This window comes from Chaetura pelagica, unplaced genomic scaffold (genome assembly GCF_000747805.2).
Source record: "Chaetura pelagica isolate M959 unplaced genomic scaffold, ChaPel_1.0 scaffold269, whole genome shotgun sequence".
Classification (NCBI taxonomy): Eukaryota; Metazoa; Chordata; class Aves; order Apodiformes; family Apodidae; genus Chaetura; species Chaetura pelagica.
The window spans coordinates 174,897-198,379 of NW_009954705.1; the positions used below are offsets into that span (position 1 = coordinate 174,897).

Here is a 23,483-nt window from a genome sequence, read left to right on the forward strand (position 1 = left end):
GAAAGAGTGAGACAGAACTAAGGTCACTCGAATCACACTGCCAGCTTTTCTGCTCTGGCTTGTGAGTAAGAAATGATTGCAATTATAAATCTGACATTTTCCTACTATGTCTGGAACTGCAGTGATGCCTAAAGCCTCAGCTGACTGCTGTTGCCAGCATGTGTCCAACTGAGAGAAGAGGAGGAAAGAAAGGAAAGGAAAATACACAGGGTTGAGCCCCCAGGCTGGGATCTAACTCTGCAACAAAGAGCACCAACTTTCACAGGAGCCAGAAATGCCACACTGAACCTCTAGATTGGGAAAGCTAAAAGTTGTCAGCTCACGAAGCAGTATCTTTCAAGCTTGAGTTTTCTCTAAGGAGGTCTATTCTTGACCTGCAAGGGATGTTCTCTGTAGAAAGTAAAACTGGATTGTATTTAGTTAACACTTATCTCAGTCCATCTCATTTTGTCTAGATAAAAGCCTTGCTCTGGTGCAGACCTGGTGCTTTGCACGTTTGCCAGTGGCAGTTTTGAATACTTTCTACAATTGGTACTGAAGCTTAATCCACTTGACTTACTCTGGGCAGCAAGAAGGCACCAGCACTGCTGCTGAAGAGGGGCTTAAACTTGTTTCATTTAGGTATGAATCATGGCAAGCCAACCTTTTCTTTTAAAAGGATAGGGAGATTCCACACTTTATCCAGAAGTGGGCCATAGGAACACGATTTTCTGAAACTAGTTCAGTTTTGGTATTTCATAGCAGATCCCACTGCTGCTCCCACCCTTACTGACCCATAGGAGATTTCTGTCTGCTCAGTCATCTCAATGCTACAACAACCAAGGAGACATGAATAGTAGAGGTGGAAATAGGGGCAGAAAAAAATGATATAAGCAACCCTGCTGTCAATCTGGCTTCTAAGGATAAATTGCATACACTCGTGATTTTCTTAGAGACAGCTCCAAGAACAGGTTAAGAGTGGTCATAGAAAACAACTGGCACTGAGGGCAGGTTTTCTTGTGTATATCAACAAAGCCATTGTCATTCTGTGGAAAAAGGGAACAATGATACGATTGAATTTTTAACCCTTTTTTTTCAGCAGCACCAAGTGAGAATATTTTACGTTCACACCACAAAGGCAATTGATTTGGTTTCATGAGATTAATTTTCCTAAGGCTACAAATACTATTTCAGAAGATTTTATTCTTATCACGAAGTTCAATAAAGCCTTAAGTCATTGATTCAGATTTTGAGAAACAGTCACCACAAAATACTAGTTGCAATACCCATGTTCTACTCTATTCCTTTTCAATTTTCATTAGCAACTGATTTCACTTTAAATATTAAGGGATGTAGTGAATTACCAAGTCTGACACACTGCAACACTAGTCTTCTGCTGCACATACAGTGGGGATTTCAAAATAGTTTAAGAAACAGGTTTAGGCAAGAATAATGCAAACACAAAAAGTGGCTCCTCTTGGAGAACTACATCAAGGATACAAAGGGATGTGTGCAGCCAAGTGTGCAGCTTAAGCGAGTCTAAGTGAGTCAGTTCAACAAGCATGTCAGGAAATAGCTGAAACTCATAGATCATTACTAGAATATGGTAAACTATTAATTCTCAAATCCAGTATGCTGGATTTCCAGCTGTTTGGAATACAAAAAAAAGAAACCTGGAAATCTGTTTTCATTTGGTACTACTACAATTTTTATCCTTTTTTTCCCTATTCTTCCTCCAACAGTGTAACAGCTGTGACCAACCTCTTTTATAAAAGCATCCTTTCTGCTTCAAAGCAGACAGAAAACATCCTTATAAATGGTAATGCAAGACACCTTCAAGTGGTGGATATGCAAGCATGTCCATTTAATTTGGAAGGAAGCCTTTCACAGACTGGAAGGAAAAACCTGCAAGTGCTACAGAACAACATACACATTTATAGGAAAATGCCTCAACACCTCCAATTATTCTCTGATTCAGCTGCAATTGGTCTGAGATGATGCAGCAATTGAACAACGTTGATATTACACCAATTGATTTTTCAGGGATGGAACTTCCTAGAACACCTCGGTGAAACCAGGTGATTTAGGATTTTTGAGAACACATTCAAACAAACTCGCAATGTAAAAAGATGCTTTTATTTTCAATACTAAGCAGTTTATTGCTGATAGAACTGATCAGTTAGAATATAGTTTGTCTGTTGCTACAAACCAGAAGAATTGAGCATGAAATCCTCTAAGAAGATCCATTACCACTCCCCTTACTGATACCAAAGAGGAACTGGAAATAAGACAGCTTTTCTAAAACAAACACGGTTTCACACAGCTTCTGCAACATGTCAGAATTCACTTTTTCTTCTGCTATTATTTTTCAAAGCTAAAAGACTCAGCGGCAAGACAGAGCCATGGAATAAAAAGGGATTCTGTATTTTACTGTCTAAGCAGTGATTGGAGACAAAAATGTTTTAAGGAGGACCATCCCCTGTATGGTCTTGCAGGTCCCAGAACACGAGCCAGACACATAACAGTGATGACTTGGAATGAGCCTACCTCTTCCAAAAGATGACATTGCTGCATGACCCAGGCACCCAGTGGAGAAAACTACAAACCCTAAATTTATACCAGCTCCAGAAATGCTGACAAGAATTGACAGTACTTTTTAAATTTTATTTTTACAATGACACCTCAAAAGATTGTTCTCAGTACTAGACTCCACAAGGCCAGGAGAGCCTGCTACTTGCAAATGGAAGCAGGAGCCATTTCAGTGCAATAGAAACCCACTTTTTCAGGGTATCATTCTTTGTACAGCACTAAGCAGGCAGACACCTGCCAAAATTGCTTTTTGGAACTGGATACATACTCACTGCAGGAGTATACTGTGACTGATGCCAGCAGGGGGAGAAGAGGGAAATAACTGCAGGAGAAGGTCTGCTTCTCCCCATTTACTAGAATTAAATAGCAATTACTTCTGTTCAAACAGAAGAAAGCAGACATTTCCTGCCCACCCGAGTGGCTTTCAGCTTTGCCTCCAAATGGAGAAATACGATAATTAAAGTTTAATCGATCTTCATTACTTTTAATGTGACAGTAGATGTGGGAGCATGGCTGAAGTGTATGCAGCACCAACTCTCCTTGCAAATGTGAAATTTAACCAAGTGCCTGAGCACAACCCCAAGAGGAGCACAGCGTACCCAGCATGCATATCAATTACTGCTACTTGGGGGCTGCAATAAAATCCTGTACATTTGCTTCTTCGTAAGAAAAGGAATAACAAATTTAGTGATGAATCTCAAGTGAATACCAGTGTGGTTAAAGGAAGCACTGAAAACTTATCAGGGGCTCAGTTCCCCACCGATGCTCCAGTAAAAGAAGTAGGAAGAGACTCAGTCAAAACAACAAAAAAATCCACCCAAAACCCCCCAGTGAGTCACCAACTCTCAGGTTACAATGCAGTCAGCTATATGAAGAGTGAGGGTCGGTAAATGAGAAGATTCATCTGTCAAGTGTCAAGTTTCTGAAGAACAGCTCTCAGAAGACCATCACTTACTCATCCAACAACCTGCTCTATAGGGAATGAAGTTAGACTAAGGGGTGGGCGGAATGGGTGGGGGAAGCCAGCTTCTAGATACATGTAAAATTCAGGCTGCCAGGCAGATATGCACACCTTCATGCCTGGGAGCAGTTCTCACCAAACATATCAATCCTGTCAGTAAGCACACAAAAGTCATAGAAGTAAATGTCATGAAACCATGCAGGTACCACTAATGTATTTGAGTGTCAAAATCAGCATACTTAAAGTTGGATTACCTTGTGTTACCCTTTTGAAAATGCAAAAGGTATTGACTTATTTGCTGATGAGACAACAGACCTCCACAGGGAAAGAGGTAAGTTAAAAAGAGAGCTTTGCCCCTACCCAAATGCCACCCACCCCCACGCCTCTAACTCAAGTGACCACCTTCTCTTCACCAAGCCCAAGAACAGAGGGCTTGCCAGGCTTACTTTTAACTTTTTATGTAGTCAAAAGCCAAACAGATTTCTAATCCTAATATATGTTTTTAAATGTTCTACCTTTTGTCTCATGTCTTCCCTAGAATGCTTTCTCAGCAATATCAGGCAACTTGAAGAAAATGGTAATTCTCACATCTCACGTCCCTTGAAGGACTATCCTGGTTTTAGGTAATGTATTCCTGCTTCTTCCCCTAGATTTACTGCTCCCACTTTCTTATTTCAACTTGGCATAAACTAGGAACTGCTTGAAAAATAGTAGTAACTGCTTCCAGAGAAGCAAAGTCTGCCAGGACTTTCACTGCTATCATTTTATCACTCCTCTGTTGCAAGAATGCCTTCTATTTTAGCACAAGCCAGCTCCTCCTTGCTACCCAGATGGCCTAATGCACATTCTTAAAGATCCCCCTCCCCCCATATAACACAAATCACACGCCGTAAAATCCAGTAATTGTACATACATTCTGTTAAGATTATAGTCTCCAATGTATTCTCAGTTTTTGAGCAATCATAGCCTCTGTGCACATGAACAACACATGACAGACACAGGGAAAAGGTTTTTTGTTCAGATGTGCCTTTGGGATCAACTACCACTTCTCAACTTCCTTCCTTCTTCCCCAGCTCTGTGTTTGGGATGTCTTTGAGTAACAGATACTCAGACAATCCAAAAGGGAAAAGCTGGTTGATTCTAAGTCCCCAAGCAGTTATGCCATGAGATTACCAGAGATATAATGAATACCAATTCATAACCTTCACTTGTTCTGCCTCCAGAATTTTTTGTCTTTTCTGCAGATACACCAGTAAAAGCTCCCACAATAGCTTATTAAAATACCATGTGCACTTAAGCCTGACAAAAGCCTACACTGCTGTCAGACGAGCTGGTCCTACCTCTCATCCAAGAGCTTCTGTGTACATCAGGAATGTGATCTGGCTGCACTCTAACCTTAAACAGCTCATCCTGCAGCTGTGCAAACACTAGTGCCTTGGTAAGCAAGGGGAAAAGGAACATGCTCCTAAGGAGAAACCAAGATGAGACTGCCCTTTAGAATGGCAGGGTGCATTTATGTCAGATTAAAGCACAGTTGTGGATCCAAGCAATGGTGAAAGTACAGACCAGCGATGGCTAGAGCAACATGCATAGCACAGTTGGAGGGACCTGGACTTTATAAGGGAAGTGGCACCTTGAAGGCGTGCACTGCACAAAGCTCCCAGTGCAGAAAGCTGCTGGACCCAACCACACAGCATGGCATGCTGCCAGCGAGGCTCCCTGCAGCAGGCAAACAAAGATTAATGATGCCACCATATATGTCACATCTTCCTACACGTCATAAATTTACTTATTGAATCACAACACTAAATAAAATAAAACTATGAAAGTGAAGGAACTCAATAGAATCACATTTCTTAGGATGTGTTTAATGTCTAGCATTTAATGACCTCAAATCACAGAATGGTTCCTTCCAACCCCCTGACAGGGGCAAGGACACCTTCCACTAAACCAGGCTGCTCAAAGCTCCATCCAGCCTGGCACTGAACAGGTTGAATAGTTAATAGTCTATCCCTATCTTGTTCATGAAGCAGGATGTATTAACAGGAATAAATATTTTCCAGTAGTACAAAATCAAATGTCATTTTTAAGGCTAATGAATGCCAGCTGATACAAAGCACAGACTGACTGTCATTCTGCTTAGCTGCTCCAGACACCTGTCAATCCCTGGCAACAAAAGGGAGAAAAGGTCAAGGCACTAATCGTAAACCCAAAGGGGAGACTCACTTTTCTAACAAAATTGAACTTGACAGGAACCAACATCACAAATAAATGCTGAGAGGTTCAGGTGTTACTGGTTACTGCTATCTTATGCCTCTGCTACTGAGTTGTATATGTATTTTAGTCAGTTAACATTAATAACATCAACCTGCACTGTAATTTATAAGTAAAATCAGCATTATTTGTTTTTGGATGAGAGCATATAGTATTAGATTTATTTTCTTACACAAAATCTGTACAGTTTTTATGAAAAGATATATACTTTCACTGAAATCCTACAGAATTTAGACACAGCTAGGGCTAATATAGTTCAACTTCTTACTTTCCAAATCCTTGATTGCTTTTGCATGAATACAGAGAAAACCAGAAAGAAGAACATAAGTAAAATAACCGTCACATTTAAAAATTGGTAGAACATGTTTTGGCCTCCTTCATTCTTCAGACAACTTGAAGCCATCAGTGGTTACCCGTCTTTGTCTTGATGGGACAGAACCAGATTGTAACACACACAAACATGCATCAAGACCACTTAGACCTCTCTTTTCCACAGAAGGTCCCCCCCTGTGCCTTTTGGGGTGGGGTTCTGGAATTTTAGCTCAAGCCCATGACTACTGACTATACTGATATTTACATTCAACATGCAAACACACAAATGTGTTAAGATTATGGTGGACTCAGCCTTAATGTATCAGTCCCAATTCTCCTCTCCCTTGTGTGACACAGGCCCAGTTACAGTGAACTGTTAATCCTGGTTTCAGAAATACCAAAAAACCATGGCCCAGGATGTTTCTACTTCCAAGTAGTTGAATGTGAACTGCAAGGTTCAAGAAAAGAATTGAGTTCCAAGTAGTGAGGAAGAGGACTAATGGAAAACATTATGGAATAAGAACAGAATATCCAGGGGGGAAATCACCTTCAACTGATTTATTTTTAACACATTAGCTATTTCTAGTGTGATGCTACTGCATTTTAGTGTGTTTTAAATGATTTTGTTGAAAAGGGGAAGGAGATATAAAAAGCAACATCTAGCTCTCTAGAGCATACCAATAACCAAAAGCTTATAAATAGTCATAGCTATCTACATTTTGCTCAGTATCTCAATAGAGAGTGAAAAAAGCGCCTTTTTTGGGCAGGTTACTCAAAGCTGTTACACTTGTGTGCTGTCACACAGTCCAACGCACCCCAACACCAGCTCCATTAAGTGATGCCTCACAGGAAGGGAGCCTCCTCTTGGGGCACAGAGTGGTAACTCCTCTTCTCCTGTCCCCAGTCACAGAGCTCTAGCTCCTTCCCAGGCAGATATATCCCTTTGGAAAAAATGCCTATGCCGCTCTAGATTTGCACTGGGGATTGGGTAAACCAGTGTATAAATACAGTATATTTTTTTACCTCTGACACTGCCGCGATAAGAAAATTGGTTCAAGACCTTGAACTCAGGCAAACAAAAACTCAAAACCTATATTCCAGATTATTCCTTTCACAGATGTAAGGTACATTTTATTCTAAATCCTGTACATATACTTTAAGTTACAGATTGATTCCTTTTATGAATCCCAAAATAAAATAATCTCTAGTGATTAACCAGCAAAAACTGGATAGAGGTATTTTTATCACTAGTGCTCATCCAAGTGAAATAGCAAAATTATTTCCTAGCAACATTTAAAAATGGAGTCTGCATTGAGTTAAATTTGTTCTCTGACCTAGCTTCTTTAGGTAATGATCCTAAGAAAACAAAAAACTTCAAAATTATCAGGACCATCTCAGTTCATGATGCAGATACTGCAAAGAAAGAAATTTTGTATTCCAAAATCTGGTGATACCACATTTTTGAGCAAGCCTTCAGAAGGTTTTTGTAGTTGTCTGTGAAGCAGTATTAAGACAGTAAGAGATATGAACTCATCAATTGCCTGCATCTGTACTGGAGAATGTGACAGTTAGAAACTTACATACTCCAGTGGTGCCTCCAAACATAGATCAACAACCAGAAAGGAGAATTCGACAGTGAGACTGCTGTTGGGCAGCAGCTCAGGTAAGGATGGCTTTTTTGCTTGACTTCCAAGGAAAGAAGAGACAAAGTACTAGTAAAATGCTTCAATATGATAGAACTGGACACCAAAATGCTTCAGTGTTATCACCAAGTTACCCATGCTCAAGAAATACCAAGCTGTGCAGCTGATCCTACTGCTGGGCAAGCAGCTGGCAGCCAGGCAGACTTCTGTTTAGACAAGTGAAATGCAGCCCACACAGAGCAGCCCACTTGTTGTTCACAAGCACACAAAAACAATCTTGGCACATGCCTTGGAACAAATTAATTAATTTTAGTCCAAAGAACTGCCAGAAATGTACAAATGTACAGAAATGTAGAAAATGTCTTTAATTACTATTCAGATACTTCAGTGGCACTGCTCACAGGCAAGCCACCACGCAATTCCAGAATTGTGCCTCAGGTTAAATTTCAGACTACTATGGGTTTAAATTAAAAATTAATGGATATGTGAAACTGAATGAAAGCAGGACTCGTTAATAGATACCACACCTTGTCTGCCATACGTCCAAATGCTCTGGCACTAAAGAAAAGGGCTTTACACCAAGAGCTGTGCAACATGAACTGCAAACCCCTCCTCACACCTAAGCTAAGCAGTGTTTTTGAACAACAGGGTAACATCTGAGTTAAAGTGCAGCAGATGCAGCTAATCGAGTAAAAGTAATTAGTCTTCTAGAGGGAGATAACAGTAGAAAGTCCTTCAGGTTGCATTAAGTTACAGAACACACCTGCTTATAGGGCCACCTTAAAATGAGTGCCGCAAAGCTTCTCAACTGGAGAATTAAACTCACTGTTCCACTTTGCCAGTCAGACACTGCAGCAAGGGTCTATCACAAAGGGCCCTTTGGCAAAATGCAGCCTCATTTGTAAGCACATCTATTACCAGTCTCAAAAGTAAGTAAATTGCTGTAGAAATGCATTTGCAACATAGCTATCTAGAGCTATGAGGTAAAGGTGAAAAAGAAAAACATCCCTCACACCTTCAACATGCCAGCCCCACGGCTTCTGTCTAGCAAAAAGCAAGACAAACCCCCCTTCTTCATACATGCAATATGCACAAGTCCTTGATCTGCTATCAGTTACTCCCATGTAAATCAGGAATGTCTCTATTAGAGGCAGTCTACTTATAGGGGTATAGCCTAGATATAAAGAAAAACAGTACAGGCCCAAAGGATATATTTGTGAAGAGCTGTATTACCATATATTTATGGTGTTGGATTTTAAAAAAGCTCTCTCAAAATTACCCTCTTCAGTGCAGTACAGCATACATTGCTAAATTCAGCACAAATGTGCTAAGCACAAGATACTCCCTGATAAGGTTTATTTGCACTATTTTAACATTAATACAAACTTGAAATTCGGCCTTCTCTGTACCCATGAGTAATGCTTTATGTACTGAATTGGTCTATGTGGATGGTAAAGTAGGATCTGTTTCCCCTTAGTTTTATTAAAACAGGTTATCCAATATTACTGAGTCAGAGCAGCCAATGTTTTTCAAAGTCAATATTCAAAGTCATAAGAAGAGTTACACTTGATATGAGAACTTTTAGCTTTTGGAAAAAAAGTGGGGTTCAAATCAAGAACGATAAACTCTCAAATTTCAAAGCCAGATGGAAAAACCCCTAGGTTTGGATTTTCCTTTCATAATACAGGCTTAACTTCGCTCTTCAAAGATTCCTCACATTAGGATACCTCTCTTGTAAACATCAAATGGCTACTTCACTGGTGACAAAGTTGAACTGAAAAACATTTATTGATGACAGAATTCTGGCTTTGATGAACACATTGCTCAGGAGATGGCTAACGTTTCACATTCAATGACCTCAAAGCATAAAATGGTTTGTTAGAAGAGACCTTTAAAGATCATCTAGCTCCAATATCTCTGCCATGGGCTGGGACCCCTTCCACTAGACCAGGTTGCTCAGAGCCCCATCCAACCTGCCCTTGAACACTTTCAAGGGTCAGGCATCCACAGCTTCCCCAGGCAATGTGTTCCAGTGTTTCACCACCCTCACAGTAAATAATTTCTTCTTAATGTCTAACCTAAATCTCTCAGAACACAATTATTTATTACTGGTTTGCTAGAAGCCTTCCAAATAGGAAACTGAGATAAAATCAAAAGTACCACACTACATCTCTTCCCAAAGCAGTGTATTGCAGCACATACTGAACCTGGTAGCTATTTCACCCAAATATTTGAGATCACACTAAGGAAACCAGTTTATAATTTATAATACTTGGAATGTTGAAGAGTCACAAGCTGTGTTGGTTGTAAGGTGTACTCCAGGCATGTTCATTAAAAAGTCAGAACAATACTTGTACTCATTCAATCACTTTTGAAAATGGTTGGAAAACATTCAAAATTAACAGTTTTGAGTCAAGAGTTGAGTTGATGGGAGGATGGACTGCTCTGTAATGATTCACTGCTCAGTGCATAGCACTAAAAAAGAAGGGAAAATTAGCATTAATTTATCTTTGTGACTGATTCCTTGGAAACCCTTGGGATTAATCAAAAAAACAATAAGTCAATCAAGGATTAAAGTTGGTGAGAGCAGCCTAAACAAAATTCTGAATTTCTTTAGACAACTGAGGGGGTTGAAATATGGCAGAAAAAGCCAGTGGTAGCAATATAGACTATGCACTGTAAATCCTAGCCAAGAAAGAATTAGGATCTATTTTTAAGAACAAAAAGCAAAGCACTATCTGGACAATTTTGGATTAGGTTCATCAACTGTATTTTACTATATTCCAAGAAGTTTGGCAGGCTATTTGAGTGATCTGTTTTCTGTAACTACTGCTACTAAAGAATGTTTTCTTGAATTAGAGCCTATGACTAGCTTTTTTTGGTGGGCAAGAAGGGAATAACATTCTGTGCTACCTTCAAGTCTTCTTCTTCTGCATGTTAAGCCCATGCATGAGTCTGATAAGAAACAGTGCAAGACAAAAACAAGCACAAATAGGACCCGTGTTTGCAAAAATTATCAAGAGAGATAGTGCTGAGTCTCATTTGCAGTGCCCCTCACACTGTGTCCATTACTGCACTTTCCAGGTTTGCAGGTTCTGTGCTATACCTTCCATAAATACTCTGAAATATTCAGCACTTTTTAAACTGATTAATATTACCTAAACTGGGGGGCTTGGATTCCTTTTCTTTTTATATGTTTCAAAAACAAATTAACAACAGGAAAAAAAAGAAGAAAAAATGATTCCTCAATTTTCTGGGTAGGACTTGATTACCTCAACATAGATCTCTTAGTACAAATAATGCTGTTGCAGCTTCAGAGAGGTGAAGGTCTTTGGCAGGTCCCAAACCTGTCAGTCCTGTACTTCTCTCCATGACCCCAGAGCATCCATAAAGGCCATCAACATAAGATACTATATAGTTTTATCTCAGGCACCTAAATTTAAACCCAATAGCAACCTTAAGGCCTTAATTCCACCTTTTGCTTATGTGAAAGAACTTGCCCACAGAGAATAAGTTACTTATCCAGGACATGCATGCAGCTGTAAGAATTGAAAAGCCAAATTTCCAAACTGTATAAAATGGAAATCATACATACCTTCCTACCTGTTTCATGATGGTACAGCATTGTTACAAGCTTACCACACCAAGTGGGTATACTCACAGAGAAGCAGTGGCTATTAAATGCCTATGGGCATTGGAAGTATTTGAACAGGCAACAAAATAATTTGAACACAAGCATGACAAGACAAGTTGTAATCCCCGTTCAAGAATTTTACAACCAGATGTTCTTACTCTTAATTTAACAGTGGGGTAAAATACTGCTCTTACCTTTTAACAAGGTTGCTTTTTTATGACAAGTCATTGCACTTCAGTCCTCAACTCACTGCAAAAATCCCCACACTTAAAGTCTTCTACTGCCTGGCTGAACTCTCCAAGATACAAAGTCAATTGCAAACAGAAGGCACAGGGATGTAGGTAAAAATCAGATTACATAAATCTGGGATAAGCACACAGAAGCATTCAAGTTTTATATTTGTTAGTATCATATATACTCAATTCTGCTTGCCATTTGGGTAAGAAGACTAAAATTCCCATGTCTGCTTTCCATATTTTTAAAAATACCTGTTGTGTTTTGACAGCAAGGCATGAAAACAGGAAAAAACATCTGAAAGGTCTCATGCAGCAACATTTCATGTGTGCTCACACAGCCTTGTGCTATCAGCTAGTCTGAAGTGATGACCACAAAAAGTGTGTGTAGCACTCCACAGCTCTCATTGCCAGACCTTGCTGGACTCAGAAAATCACCACTTATTTAAAAGTATGTTTATCTAGGCATTGTGTTTACTTGGAGCTTTTAAGACTTGAATTTTCAGCTCCAGAAGTGAAACTATGATCCTGCTGTTTTGCCCTTTAGTTTAGCACATTTATCTTGTTTGCTTAACACTGTTCACATATGAGACTTCCTTCCCAGTCTCCACAAAGAAACAGCTTTCCAATATGGACTTAAATTTTATCTCTGGATTCTGAAGGCAGAAGAGGGAAAAAAATGCAGCATTAGGGTATGTATCAGGGTATGTACACTATACTCTTCCCTACCCACTTCTCATTCATTCCTTTGTCATGGCCCTGCACTACCATACCCTGACACAGGAACCATCTACTCTCCCTCGCCCCCCAGTTCTGCAACATGTAATACAAGAGTGCCTCATATGAAGTACATTTCAGACAAGCAACACGCTCAAGTGAAATACTGAGCCCATGCGTACCTGTACTCTGTGCTGACCTGAAAGCTATCTTCCATGCTACTGTTTCCACAAAACCATTCCCAAATGTCTTGAACTCTTACTTGATATTTCTGATACTGCCTTTGATCGTGCTGTGTTTCTACTTCTCCAAGCATGACATGAAAGCAACAGTCCTGTATTCTTTTACATTTGAAATCAGCTATATTTCAAAGCTCTGATGTCATCAGGACAACTTTGTATCATCTCCAGTGAAATATATCTACTCAACAGATGTGAAACAGATCTTTTGTTTCACTACTCAGTTTAAAGCCAGCCCCATAAATAACTGAATGACATAATGTTTTGTAATGATGCCCAAGTGTTTGTCTGTCAAATCTTTAAAGGCCAGAACTGTCACCGACCTCCTTCAGGATAGTTCTGAACAATTGGCTTTCCCCAGCAATGGCTTTAGTGCATACTGCTACTGCAGCCAGACGTGGGACATACAGGAATGGACACCAGAAAGGGGATTTTATAATCACATTTCATTCCTGTAGCCATCTTGGTAGCTTTCTATGTATGCTCCTTTGATGCTGTTAGGACACACCCAGCAGGGCCACTCAGAGTGGGCAAGCAGCACCAATTCCTTTATCAACCATCTCTGCATATAGAAAGGCTTGATTCTGCACCCCTCTTCTGGTGAGGGAACCCCAGCTTCATACCCAGAAACACTTTGGTGGCTGTGATATGCAAGGGCTCAAGAATCAGGCTAAGAATCACACTGAAAGGACTTGACTTTCCATGACCTGCTTCTTTTCCTGGTTTTCATTTATAGTTCATTGAGTTTTGTACTTTAAAAAAATCAAGGGGGGAAATGAAGAGAATGGCAGGAGGACAATTATGATGAAATACAAAGGGCAGGGGAGATCAGGTCAGAGAAAGGAGGGTAACATCAAGTGTCCAGCTCTTAAGCCAAACCAAAATCTTCTTGACTTCACTGAGCTTTATCACTATGATGACTTAAAATTCACCTCTTGAAAAATATTAGGAAGATCTAATAAGGGGAGGGGGAAAATACACTCATGTCCATTTCCCCTGCAATCATTAGACTACAAGGATTGCCTCCTGCCATATTGGTTCTCCAGCTGCATGAAATTGTCTCAGCATGGGCACACATTTTAGTCATTAAAGCAGCTGAAAACACAGTTCTGTCTCCACAAAGAACCAGCCACTGCTGGAAGGCAAGCACCAGCCTTAACCCAGCAGCATCTCTTAAGGAATAAAGCTCGTTATGCCAATCACAAGAGTACACTTCCCACCAAATCCCAAATTCTGTCTCTTAATTACCACTTCTCCTAGAAGCTGAAGGAAAGTGGATGAAATGTAACATTTCAGAGATGACACAGTTTGGATCCTCCTGGTGTTAAGAGTGACTGGTATCAAGATGCACTTCTAAGCAGATTAGAGGTTTAAATACATCAATGCTGAGATGCTAGGAAGGGAGTCAGCAGTATGTACTCCTTAAGCATTTATCACTGTTTAATTAAGTTTAATCTTAATGTATGCCTCTGCAAGCAGTGTCTGGATGCTCTATGTGTTAAGCCTGAGTACCATCTCTTGTTTCTCTGATATTTGCAAAATATCAGGGAGCAAAAGTAATTATGAGCTCTAGTGCTTCTCTGCAGCAGAACTGATTTACATAAGGTTTACTGTAGTTTTTCCTCAGGTATTAAAAGCTTCACTGAAATAAAACAGATACAGTAACAAAGGTATAACTGACAGTGACACTGACCAATGTAGTTTTTGATTCAATTCTATAAATATTTACAAACCTTCAGAAGATTAACTTAGGAAGTAGTTCAAGTTCAAATCCCTATTTCATTATGATGCTGAAAGAATATTCCTCATACACCATACATCCAAACAGGAATTTCAGGTAAATATTAAAACTTGTCCAGTGCATTGGGAAGCAACCAGGAGCACACCATATGCAAAGGCAACACTGCAAGAGTGCTAGGCATTCATCTACCATTCTCTCAAGCTTAAGGATTTATTCCCTTGTGGAGCTTCTCTTTCATGAGTATCACTCCATACCAAAAACTCATCAGGACTCCTGAGCCTCACAGCAGAAATACAAAACAGCCCAGCTTTCTTTGTGGAAGGCTAAGGGAATTAGAGACCTCTCCTCTCTCTCCCCTGCATTCCTCTGATACCAAAATTGGTGTCTCTTCAGTTTCCAAGCAATTTGGCCAGTTTTACGCAGTTTTGGAGGGGGAGTTCCACAAGGCCCCTAAAGCAAACTCAGTGGGGGAACAAAAGCCAAATGGAACTCCTCCCATTACTGCAGGTCTACAAGATTTCTTCTGTCACTCCACCTCACTTAAGCCTTAAACTTGGACCCAATTTCTATGCAGTGTGAGCACAGAGGGCTAACCTAAGTCCAAGGCTGGAGCTCATTAGACATTATTCAGTATTCAGGTGTTAGATGGAACTGATTCCCACCCTTAGTCATGGACATCAGGAGACAGAAAAGTTCATTTGGATCTGTACAGAATGCAAAAAGAACTGAACTCAGATTAATACAGTGAAGAGAACATCTGACCTCACATTTTTGGAGCAGAGTTGTATTTTATGTATCATATAGTGATATCTCTGGCTAATAAAATTCCTCCCTATAGTAATATGATTAAGTTAACTCAGGCTGGAGGTCCAGAGGTCCCAGGGGCCTTCACCTGTCTTCAAGCCTTTCTACAGCCACTCACATAGGATGGCACAATTTAGCCATGAAACATTTGATATAGAACTTTATCTACTTGCAAATGAAGGAAAACCATCAACTGCTACAACGGGTGAGAAGCAGGACTTCCAAAACTAATTTTCAAATGGAGAGAAGTATCCTCAAAGGCAATCATTAACCTGTTAAGCATTTTCTGAACAATTCAGGGAAAACCCATACTCAGTAAGAAACCCACTAGGGTTCAGTTTAAAATTTAGGAAAAAATCAACTCCTCATATTACTTCACAGATCTATCATACTGTTTATCAGTCAGCTATCCTGCTCTCACCCAGTACAGCAAAGCACTACCATTATTTTGATGGGATAGTGTAACTCCTGCAGCAAATGGACAAATCTGTATTGAAATTGTAACAGCCGACAACTAATTCAGAAATAGTGAGCACAAGAAAAATGGGGAGGCTTAGTGGAGAGCATTTGTTCTCTGAGAGCCTAACATCATGCATAAAAGATGATCGGACCCTGAGGGAGTCAGGTATGCACACACTGACTATGGTAAGTTTCACTGAATAGTAAAACATTACCTACCCCCTCTCTCCTGTAATCAATATAACTGGTCCCCCGAATCATAAATGTTCTTATTTTCTTACCTGTTAACATCACTCATGTCTGATTAATTGTAGAAAGAAATTGAAAACCTAATAGATACACATAGACACATAAATAAAACACATGTGGAACTTGCTGTGCTAAGTGACCACTTGATACTCAAGTGACCAATCCCATTGAGTTCAAGTTCCTCCTGTGTTTTTAACAACAGCACACAATAAACACCCTTTCTTGAACCTTCTTAAAGTCAAGACTAGATCCTGAAGCATGACAACTACACTCCCATCTAAGCAGGCTGAAATCCAATACTATTGTTCATAACAGTACTTAGCACTCTTTAATATCCAATTTCACTACTTGACCTTCAGACAATTATTTTTTCAAAACAGTTAGTTATATTTTAAATACTATTAAATCAAATAACCTAGTTAATTTTATATTTTCACTGGCACTGCAGGGCAAAATTATGTCCTCTCTTTCCAAAAAAGAAGGCAAACTAACTTCAGTTTCAGCTAAGCTAATTTGGAAGCAACTGCTATAGTTTTTGTCTTGTTTATAATTCGCCTATGGAGTTCTTAATAATTTTATTAAATGAACTTTTGACTTAACTCTGAACCCAAAAATCAAGGTTTTGTAAGTAAAAGCTATAATTAAAATGTTTTAGTGAATACAAAGAAACTTTCAGTAAGAACATTTGCACAGAAGGAATGAACTTTGTGCCTGACATCTCATATCCAAGGCTTCACTGTACCTCCAGTTTTTCTTTTACAAACATCAAAGGATGTAAGAGAACTAACTTATCTGATAAAAAAAACAGAATTTGAATTTGTTAAACATGAAAAAAAAATATCAGCCCTTTCAGCTAAATCCATTTGGATGAGTAAGAGATGATTTGAGGAGTTAGCACTCGCGAGACCCATCCATTTAGTTACTCTTACCTCAATAATATACAAAACCACATTCTTGTAGAAGCAATATAGTATGCATTTGGTAACTCGGTTATAACTCCAAGCTCCATGTACCAACAGCAGCTTCTCCAAGTAGGAAAACTGAAAGAGAGAAAACAAGTTTTTACAAATATGAAGAAATATTTTTTAAAAAAATTATCAGTTCAAGTAAACCCATGCCCTCAGAAATAAAACCTCAGATCAGCTATGAAAGCTGTTCCTCAAGTGCAGTTTTTAAATAGCTTAGCAGAACCTTCATGCAAAAAAAGCAGACTTAAAATATTTACAGCAAAAGTATTTTTGGTAGCAAAACCTCTGAGTGTTTTTAAGCCGTCTTCACTGACGCTAAACAGCAAGAAGTCTTCAATTAGTATAACTATCCTGATAGCAAAATTAAGCAAGGTTAATATAATGCAGCCTTGTGGACTGACTAGAAATACAAGCTCATTTCATGGTCAAAGATGATTCCTGCATTTGAGGGCTTAGAAGATGCAGAATCTCCTTTCTCTGTGTTAAACAAACTGTCTGGTAATTAGAACTGTCTTGAGCTGAAGTAAAATGCACAAGGGGAAAAACAAGTGGAAAAATAGATGCTTAAGTCTTTCACAGAGAATGAATACTTACATTTTCAGCCCACAAAATGCATGTAGTTGTGTGCCATAGAAAGCTCCCCAAATATCGTGTAAGAAAGAAAGAGCATTTGCCAAAAAGGCCAAGTGAAAAACTGATACTTTTAAATGCTAGTTTGAACCACAAATAGAACTCAAATTCAGCAGTTTTGAAAGCAGATGTTTATAAAAGCAGTCTCACAATGTAGCCTAGGAAATGCATAATTTTCCAGTCTTTGTCAGTGAACCTTTTTATGGCTGCAGCATTCCTCTTTTGTCCAGTTACAGACAGCTCAAACCAGTGACTAGATTTACCATTCACGATGTGTGTACCTAAAAGGTCCTTGAACACTAAGACAGAATCATTATTTGCATTGCTTTCTTTTCCACAAAGTTACTTGCTAGGAAGAGCTTAATTTGCTAAATCTAGAATCTAGATTTGTTTTAACCAAAACTTATTTAAAATTGAAAGCTACAATAATGAATTAGGACTGTCATGAGATAGCTCTGCTCCCATGATTTCCAGCACTGAAATCACTGAACCACAAATCCTGTAAGAACAGCCTCTCTTCCATGCATCAGTAACTCAGATTTGTTCAGATATGCCAGCAAGGAAGGAGAAAAAATAACAGTGAACCGAGCTTCATGGTTCAGTCTCTGCCCCACTTGAGTAAGGACTGTGAGTGGGATACTCACAAGGGAGTAGTTGACCTGCAAGACACCTAATGCCTTAGTTAACATGCAGCACAGCTACAACCTTCCCATAAAAATTCACTGACAAAACAGATCAGCAGTGATGGAAAACTTTCCTCTAAGTCCTAACAAGTCACCTCGAACACCCCTTGTAGAGGATTGTTAGACACACCCTGAAAATCCACTCTGCTGAGTCTATCGAGTGACCACCTCAGATGTAGTCTTCTCTGGGGCTGAAGGTAAGGAAAAAATCCCACCATTAACTGCTCTCACCTGTACTCTTATGAAAACGGGTGCACTGCACAGCACAACAAAGAAGATACTATAACCTAAAGAACACCGTTCTGAGCCTGTTCACACTGGTGAAGAGTCCCATTAAGATGTAGCAAGGAATTACATTTCTTTTGCTGCTGGTCCCTGAAATCATGTGAGTGCACAGTTACTGAATGACTTGAGTGATTGTAGGGATAGGGCTCTACTAAGACCCTGCCTTTATGTGGACACTGCTTTATCCATTGAGTTTTAAAACAGAAGAAAATATTACGACCATCTGGCGAGCCTACCTGTGAAATGGTTTCTCTAAGTTTTCACAATTGTCTCTGTATGAACCTTAGCATAACTTTTTTTTTTTTTACAGAGATTGCATTTTAGAACAATTCCCCCCCATCTTGACTGAATGGTAAGTTATGCCACGTTGGGGGGTGGGAAGCATCAAGACTGTGAAAATGTATCCAAAATGCAAGTCACATTTTCCAAAGAAGAGAAGAGAAATGTTAGTTGTGTTTTGTTTTTTTTTTTAAGAAAGACATTCCCCTAGTTAAGAAAAGGAAATAGTCCCTAACCACCAGATGGTCTCTGGATTAATATGATAAAGTCTTTTACTGAAGAAAAAAGTTATTAGATTCTACTACTGTCTCTCTAAACAAGTTATTTGATTTGGGAATTTGCTAAATATGAATCACTGGTACAGTATCATTTCAAGGGAAAGGATGATTCAAACAGATGCTCTTTGCACCTGTGGAAGCTATTTGCAATAGAGTCAGACACAAGTTGCCTTTTTATTTTTGTTTAGTTCATGCTTTGATTTCCCTCTGGAACCCTGAACAAGCCTGTATAGAGACTTTCTCTTCCAGAAGTGCCTACTTCTGGCACCACTGCATTTATAATACCATTTGAACATGAGATGCTGCATTACAGTGGTTGTCTTAAATTACTCAATAAGAACATATTCTGCCTTCAAGGCATGCAAACACAGTAATGCTTCAGTGGGAGTTATATGTCTTTGCTGAAAGAAATATACCCCATGGTGATCCAGTTCTTTTGAACGCTCTTTTTTGAAACACGTATTACCATACACTGTTAGTTTCCTTTACAGAAGGAATTCCTTTAAATGTTTTATAATCAGCACAAAGCTCTTCTGCACAACCACCAAAAATACAGTTCCATAGTGTTTTACTAATTTTTGAAAGTTGAAATTCTGTGTGACCAGCTTTTCTCTCATACTGAACTATGAAGATTCATTGCTGTTGTCAATAACTCCCTGACTGGAATTTAAAGGAAGAGCAACTTACTTCCATGTTCTTCCCATAAACCAAACAACAGGGGTTTTTGTTTACACAGAAGCAACACATGAACATGGAATTACTTCTTCAGATTTAATGTTACTGCAATTAATGCAAAATGAATTGTTCAGGGTCCTCTATGGACAAAATTCTCACTGTTTATGCATACTTATTAAAATGGCAGTAATAAATTATCTGAGGAAGTCTAAGGAAAGAACATTCAATTAAGTTATTCAGCAGAAGCAATACATCTATCCACACAAGTTAAAGATAAGAAAAATCACTACAAGATACCACAGACTTCACAATTAGGGCAGTTCCTGTAATGCTATGTATTTGGAATATGCTACTGTTTATGTCAGAATAAAACAGCCAAAAATTTTCAAGATAAATTTGGCAAAAGGTCTCAATTATTGAAGTGCTTCATTAGACTGCAGAACAGAGCAACAAGACAAGACCACCACTCTGCTTCACAGAAGGGTTAACACAACAAACAATGATCCATGCAAACAGCAGCACTAGCCAATGCCTTTTGAAAACCTCACCTTTTACTGTAACTATTAAAAGATCATCATGTTTCATATCACTTGGTAGAGCATATCTGCCTATGCCCTGCCAGCAGGGAACATGGGCTGATGCTCACAGATCACTGAAGAGACAGTAGATTGTCTCTGCTTCTTGTCAGATCCATCTGTTCCTTGCCCTGCAATCAAGTCTCAAACACATACACAGAGAACCTCAACTGTAAATAGTATTCAGAGGATGTCCAGCAACTGAAGCATCTCCTTCCTTTCTTATGCTTAAGTCTTTATTATACATCTTGGTTTCTTTTGTAAAATAAAGGCCTTTTACTCTCCTCCTTAGCTGAAGTAATCACTGCTGAATCTGATGGGATAGTTTAAGAGCATTCACCCAAATAACATTCAAAAATAACACACCTAAAATGAAAAAAAACTAGCCTAGATCTGTGACCACTTCTTGGATACATCATGGGGGTGGAGGGAAATACAGAAGAGGAAGCACCTCAAAAAAAGAATTTCCAAACAGCCAAATTCTTACACATCTGGTTAAAATGCCTACTCATAGCAAGTGAAAAACGTTTGCATCAAGAGAGATAAGTTACACTTAAAAGTGTTAACATAAGCATCATGAAGTGCTTCTCCCTGATTACTGCAGAGCCAAGACACTGCACAGCTGTCAGGAGGAAACAAACTTTGACAGAGGATAGAGCTGAATAACACAAAATCATAATAATAAATCCCCAAAATACATCCAAGATATCTGTTTTAGACAGCTGCCTTGACCAGAAAAATGAGCAGAGATGCTCTTAGTTTGAAGGCTAGGAGAAGCCATTGAGCACTACACTGCCACACATCACATCTCTGACAACAGGATACAGCATTACTCTTTTTGGCCTCTGACCTGTGCAATAGCATAATCTGAGCAATTTGTTGCCTGCATGCCTTCATTGCCACTGATCCCCACTCCAACATGAGCTGTCTGGATCATTCCTACGTCGTTGGCACCATCCCCAATGGCAAGCGTTATGGCATTGACGTGTTTCTTGACCATGTCTACTATGTCAGACTTCTGTAGAGGAGATACTCTGAAAAAGAGAGAAAAAGGTGTCAGTTTCTCACATGCTGAGCTATGTGCCTTTCCCAGAAGGGCAGCTGCCATCTACATTTAGAAGTTATCAAAGGGCAATTGCTGGAAAGTTTCTTTATTCAACAGCTAAGCTGCAGAACCTGTGCCAAACCGTTTCAGAAGGAAAAATAGTTTCACATTTATCATTACTGGCTCATATTTTGTGCAAAAGAGACTAAATAGATACGAAAGGTTTTAAAACCTTGTTTTCCTCCCTCAGCCCCAATCTCATACATTTTGGCATACACCATTGATGTTATACTGGGAACACCTGGAGAAGGGAGTTTTCTCTTCCACTACCACAGCTTCTGGATGAACAGTGCAGGCTCCCCCCTGTCTGCTGTCAACAGTGCATCTCAACACAGGAGGTGGAAGACCACTAACACATTCAGAGAATAAATCAGACACATCTTCAGTGGTGTGGCAAAAGGTACTGCAGGCTTACCCTATTACCTCCTTCAGTTTACTTCTCCACTTGTCAAACCATTTTCCAACCTCAGACCACATGGTTAGGATCAGAATGAGCAAAGCCTCTCCCTGATCTCACACACACCTTGCATGCTGGCACAACTCCGACTTCAGTGATGATGTTACTCAATTCCCCATTCCAAAACAAAAGGCTGACTCCATAACATCTGAATATTCTTATCAGATTTACTGGTAATTACTTTAACCTGATCCTTCTCTCGTTTTAAATCAGCTCCAGTTTGATAAAAAACTATGGAATTCAATAGAGTACTAGTCTAAACCAGGAAGAAGTGGAAAAATACTCAGGACTAGCTGGCTAAACTGGATAAGACAAAAAAAATGCCCTCTTTTCATAGAAAAGGTAGATCAGATTACCAAATAACACTAAGTATTCGGGAAATACCTACATATAGATAAAATATTTCCATTCTCACCCCATCTGTACAAACAACCCTAATTCCTTTCCCCATCAGTTTTAGTTAAAGTTCCAAATTATTTTATATTCCCTTGAATGAAGTTTTAGACAAAACTTTTCCACATCTCGAGTCAGACACATAACACTCAACAAAAAGGATGTAATTGATATCTAAAAGCTCTACTATTAAAATAGGGGAAGAACAGGGGAGACAGCTTTTTTACATGGCATTTTTTCCCAGAGTCTACATCCTGTGGGAACAGCTTACACAGCCTTTTAATACACCCAACTAGATTACTGGTGATCAAAAGAAGCAGAGTTACCTTATTCAGCATTTTGCTTTATGACCTTCATTTTGCTTAGTGTTGACCACATCTTAAAATAGCTTGATGAGTAACAGGGAGAAAGAGTTCCTAAGAAAAAACTGCTGGGCTGAAAATTCACATACCCCTAACACACTAACCAACCTATGCTGCACAAAAGGTGTCAATTTATTACTATAAAGCAGCTCTTAATATAGTCTGCATTAAATTTTAACTTCTCTCATATACATGTGCACTCCCCTCTTCCCCAGCCCAATCTTGGCATGATAAAATACTAAAGCATGGAGCAAGCAGTCAAGAAGGACTTCAAGCCATAAAATGGGAGCTCCAGAGGAGTCCCTGGAACCAGTTCAGGAGGAATGGGACTAACAAGTGAACAGACCCCCAGTTACCAGCCCCAGTGGCACCTCTAGTACAGAGGCCCATACACTTTTGGCAGTCCCGTCATGCAATTATTTCACTGCACCTGAGCACTGTGCACATCTGCTAACGTCCTCCTCAGACAGACACTTCTCTCAGAAGTCCAGTTTGCACTAATTTGCATGGCAACAGAAACAGGCAAGAAGTTTCCTGGTTTTAAAGTAACAGGGGAATGAAAAAAGACAGGTTGTGCACACTACCTCTGATTCTGTAGTATAAACTGGCAGCTTACCTACAGACACTTAAACGTGACTGGAATGCAGCAGAGGTTCTTGAGCTTATTCTAGTGCAGCTTAGCTGTGACATGTCAGGCAAGTTAATATTCACTTCTGTTTTCCCTTCTATGTCTGCAGTGCAGGTTTTGCTTCAGATTTTAAGTCAACTTTGACATTAATGACCTATTATTTGTCAAATCAATGAAATGCCCAGATACATATGCATTTATCAACTCTTACATAATGTACACTGAGCATGTTTTTATTGTCTTGACCAAATAAAGTTAATTGTATCCAGTGTTATGTAACACCCAGTTAAAGATTAACATCTTTATATACCTAGAAAGACTAAACAAGCTA

General features: G+C 39.3%; 1 protein-coding gene across 1 annotated transcript in view; it reads right to left on the reverse strand.

Moving 5' to 3' along the window:
- The window catches only part of ATP8A2 (ATPase, aminophospholipid transporter, class I, type 8A, member 2), a 270,225-nt gene that overhangs the window by 124,561 nt on the left and 122,181 nt on the right, over positions 1–23,483 (reverse strand). Inside the window, exons 20-21 of the mRNA XM_010005627.1 lie at positions 21,058–21,241; positions 16,764–16,874 (exon numbers count right to left, since the gene is read on the reverse strand). Coding sequence (XP_010003929.1) covers positions 16,764–16,874; positions 21,058–21,241 — 295 coding nt within the window. The remainder of the gene's footprint in view (positions 1–16,763; positions 16,875–21,057; positions 21,242–23,483) is intronic.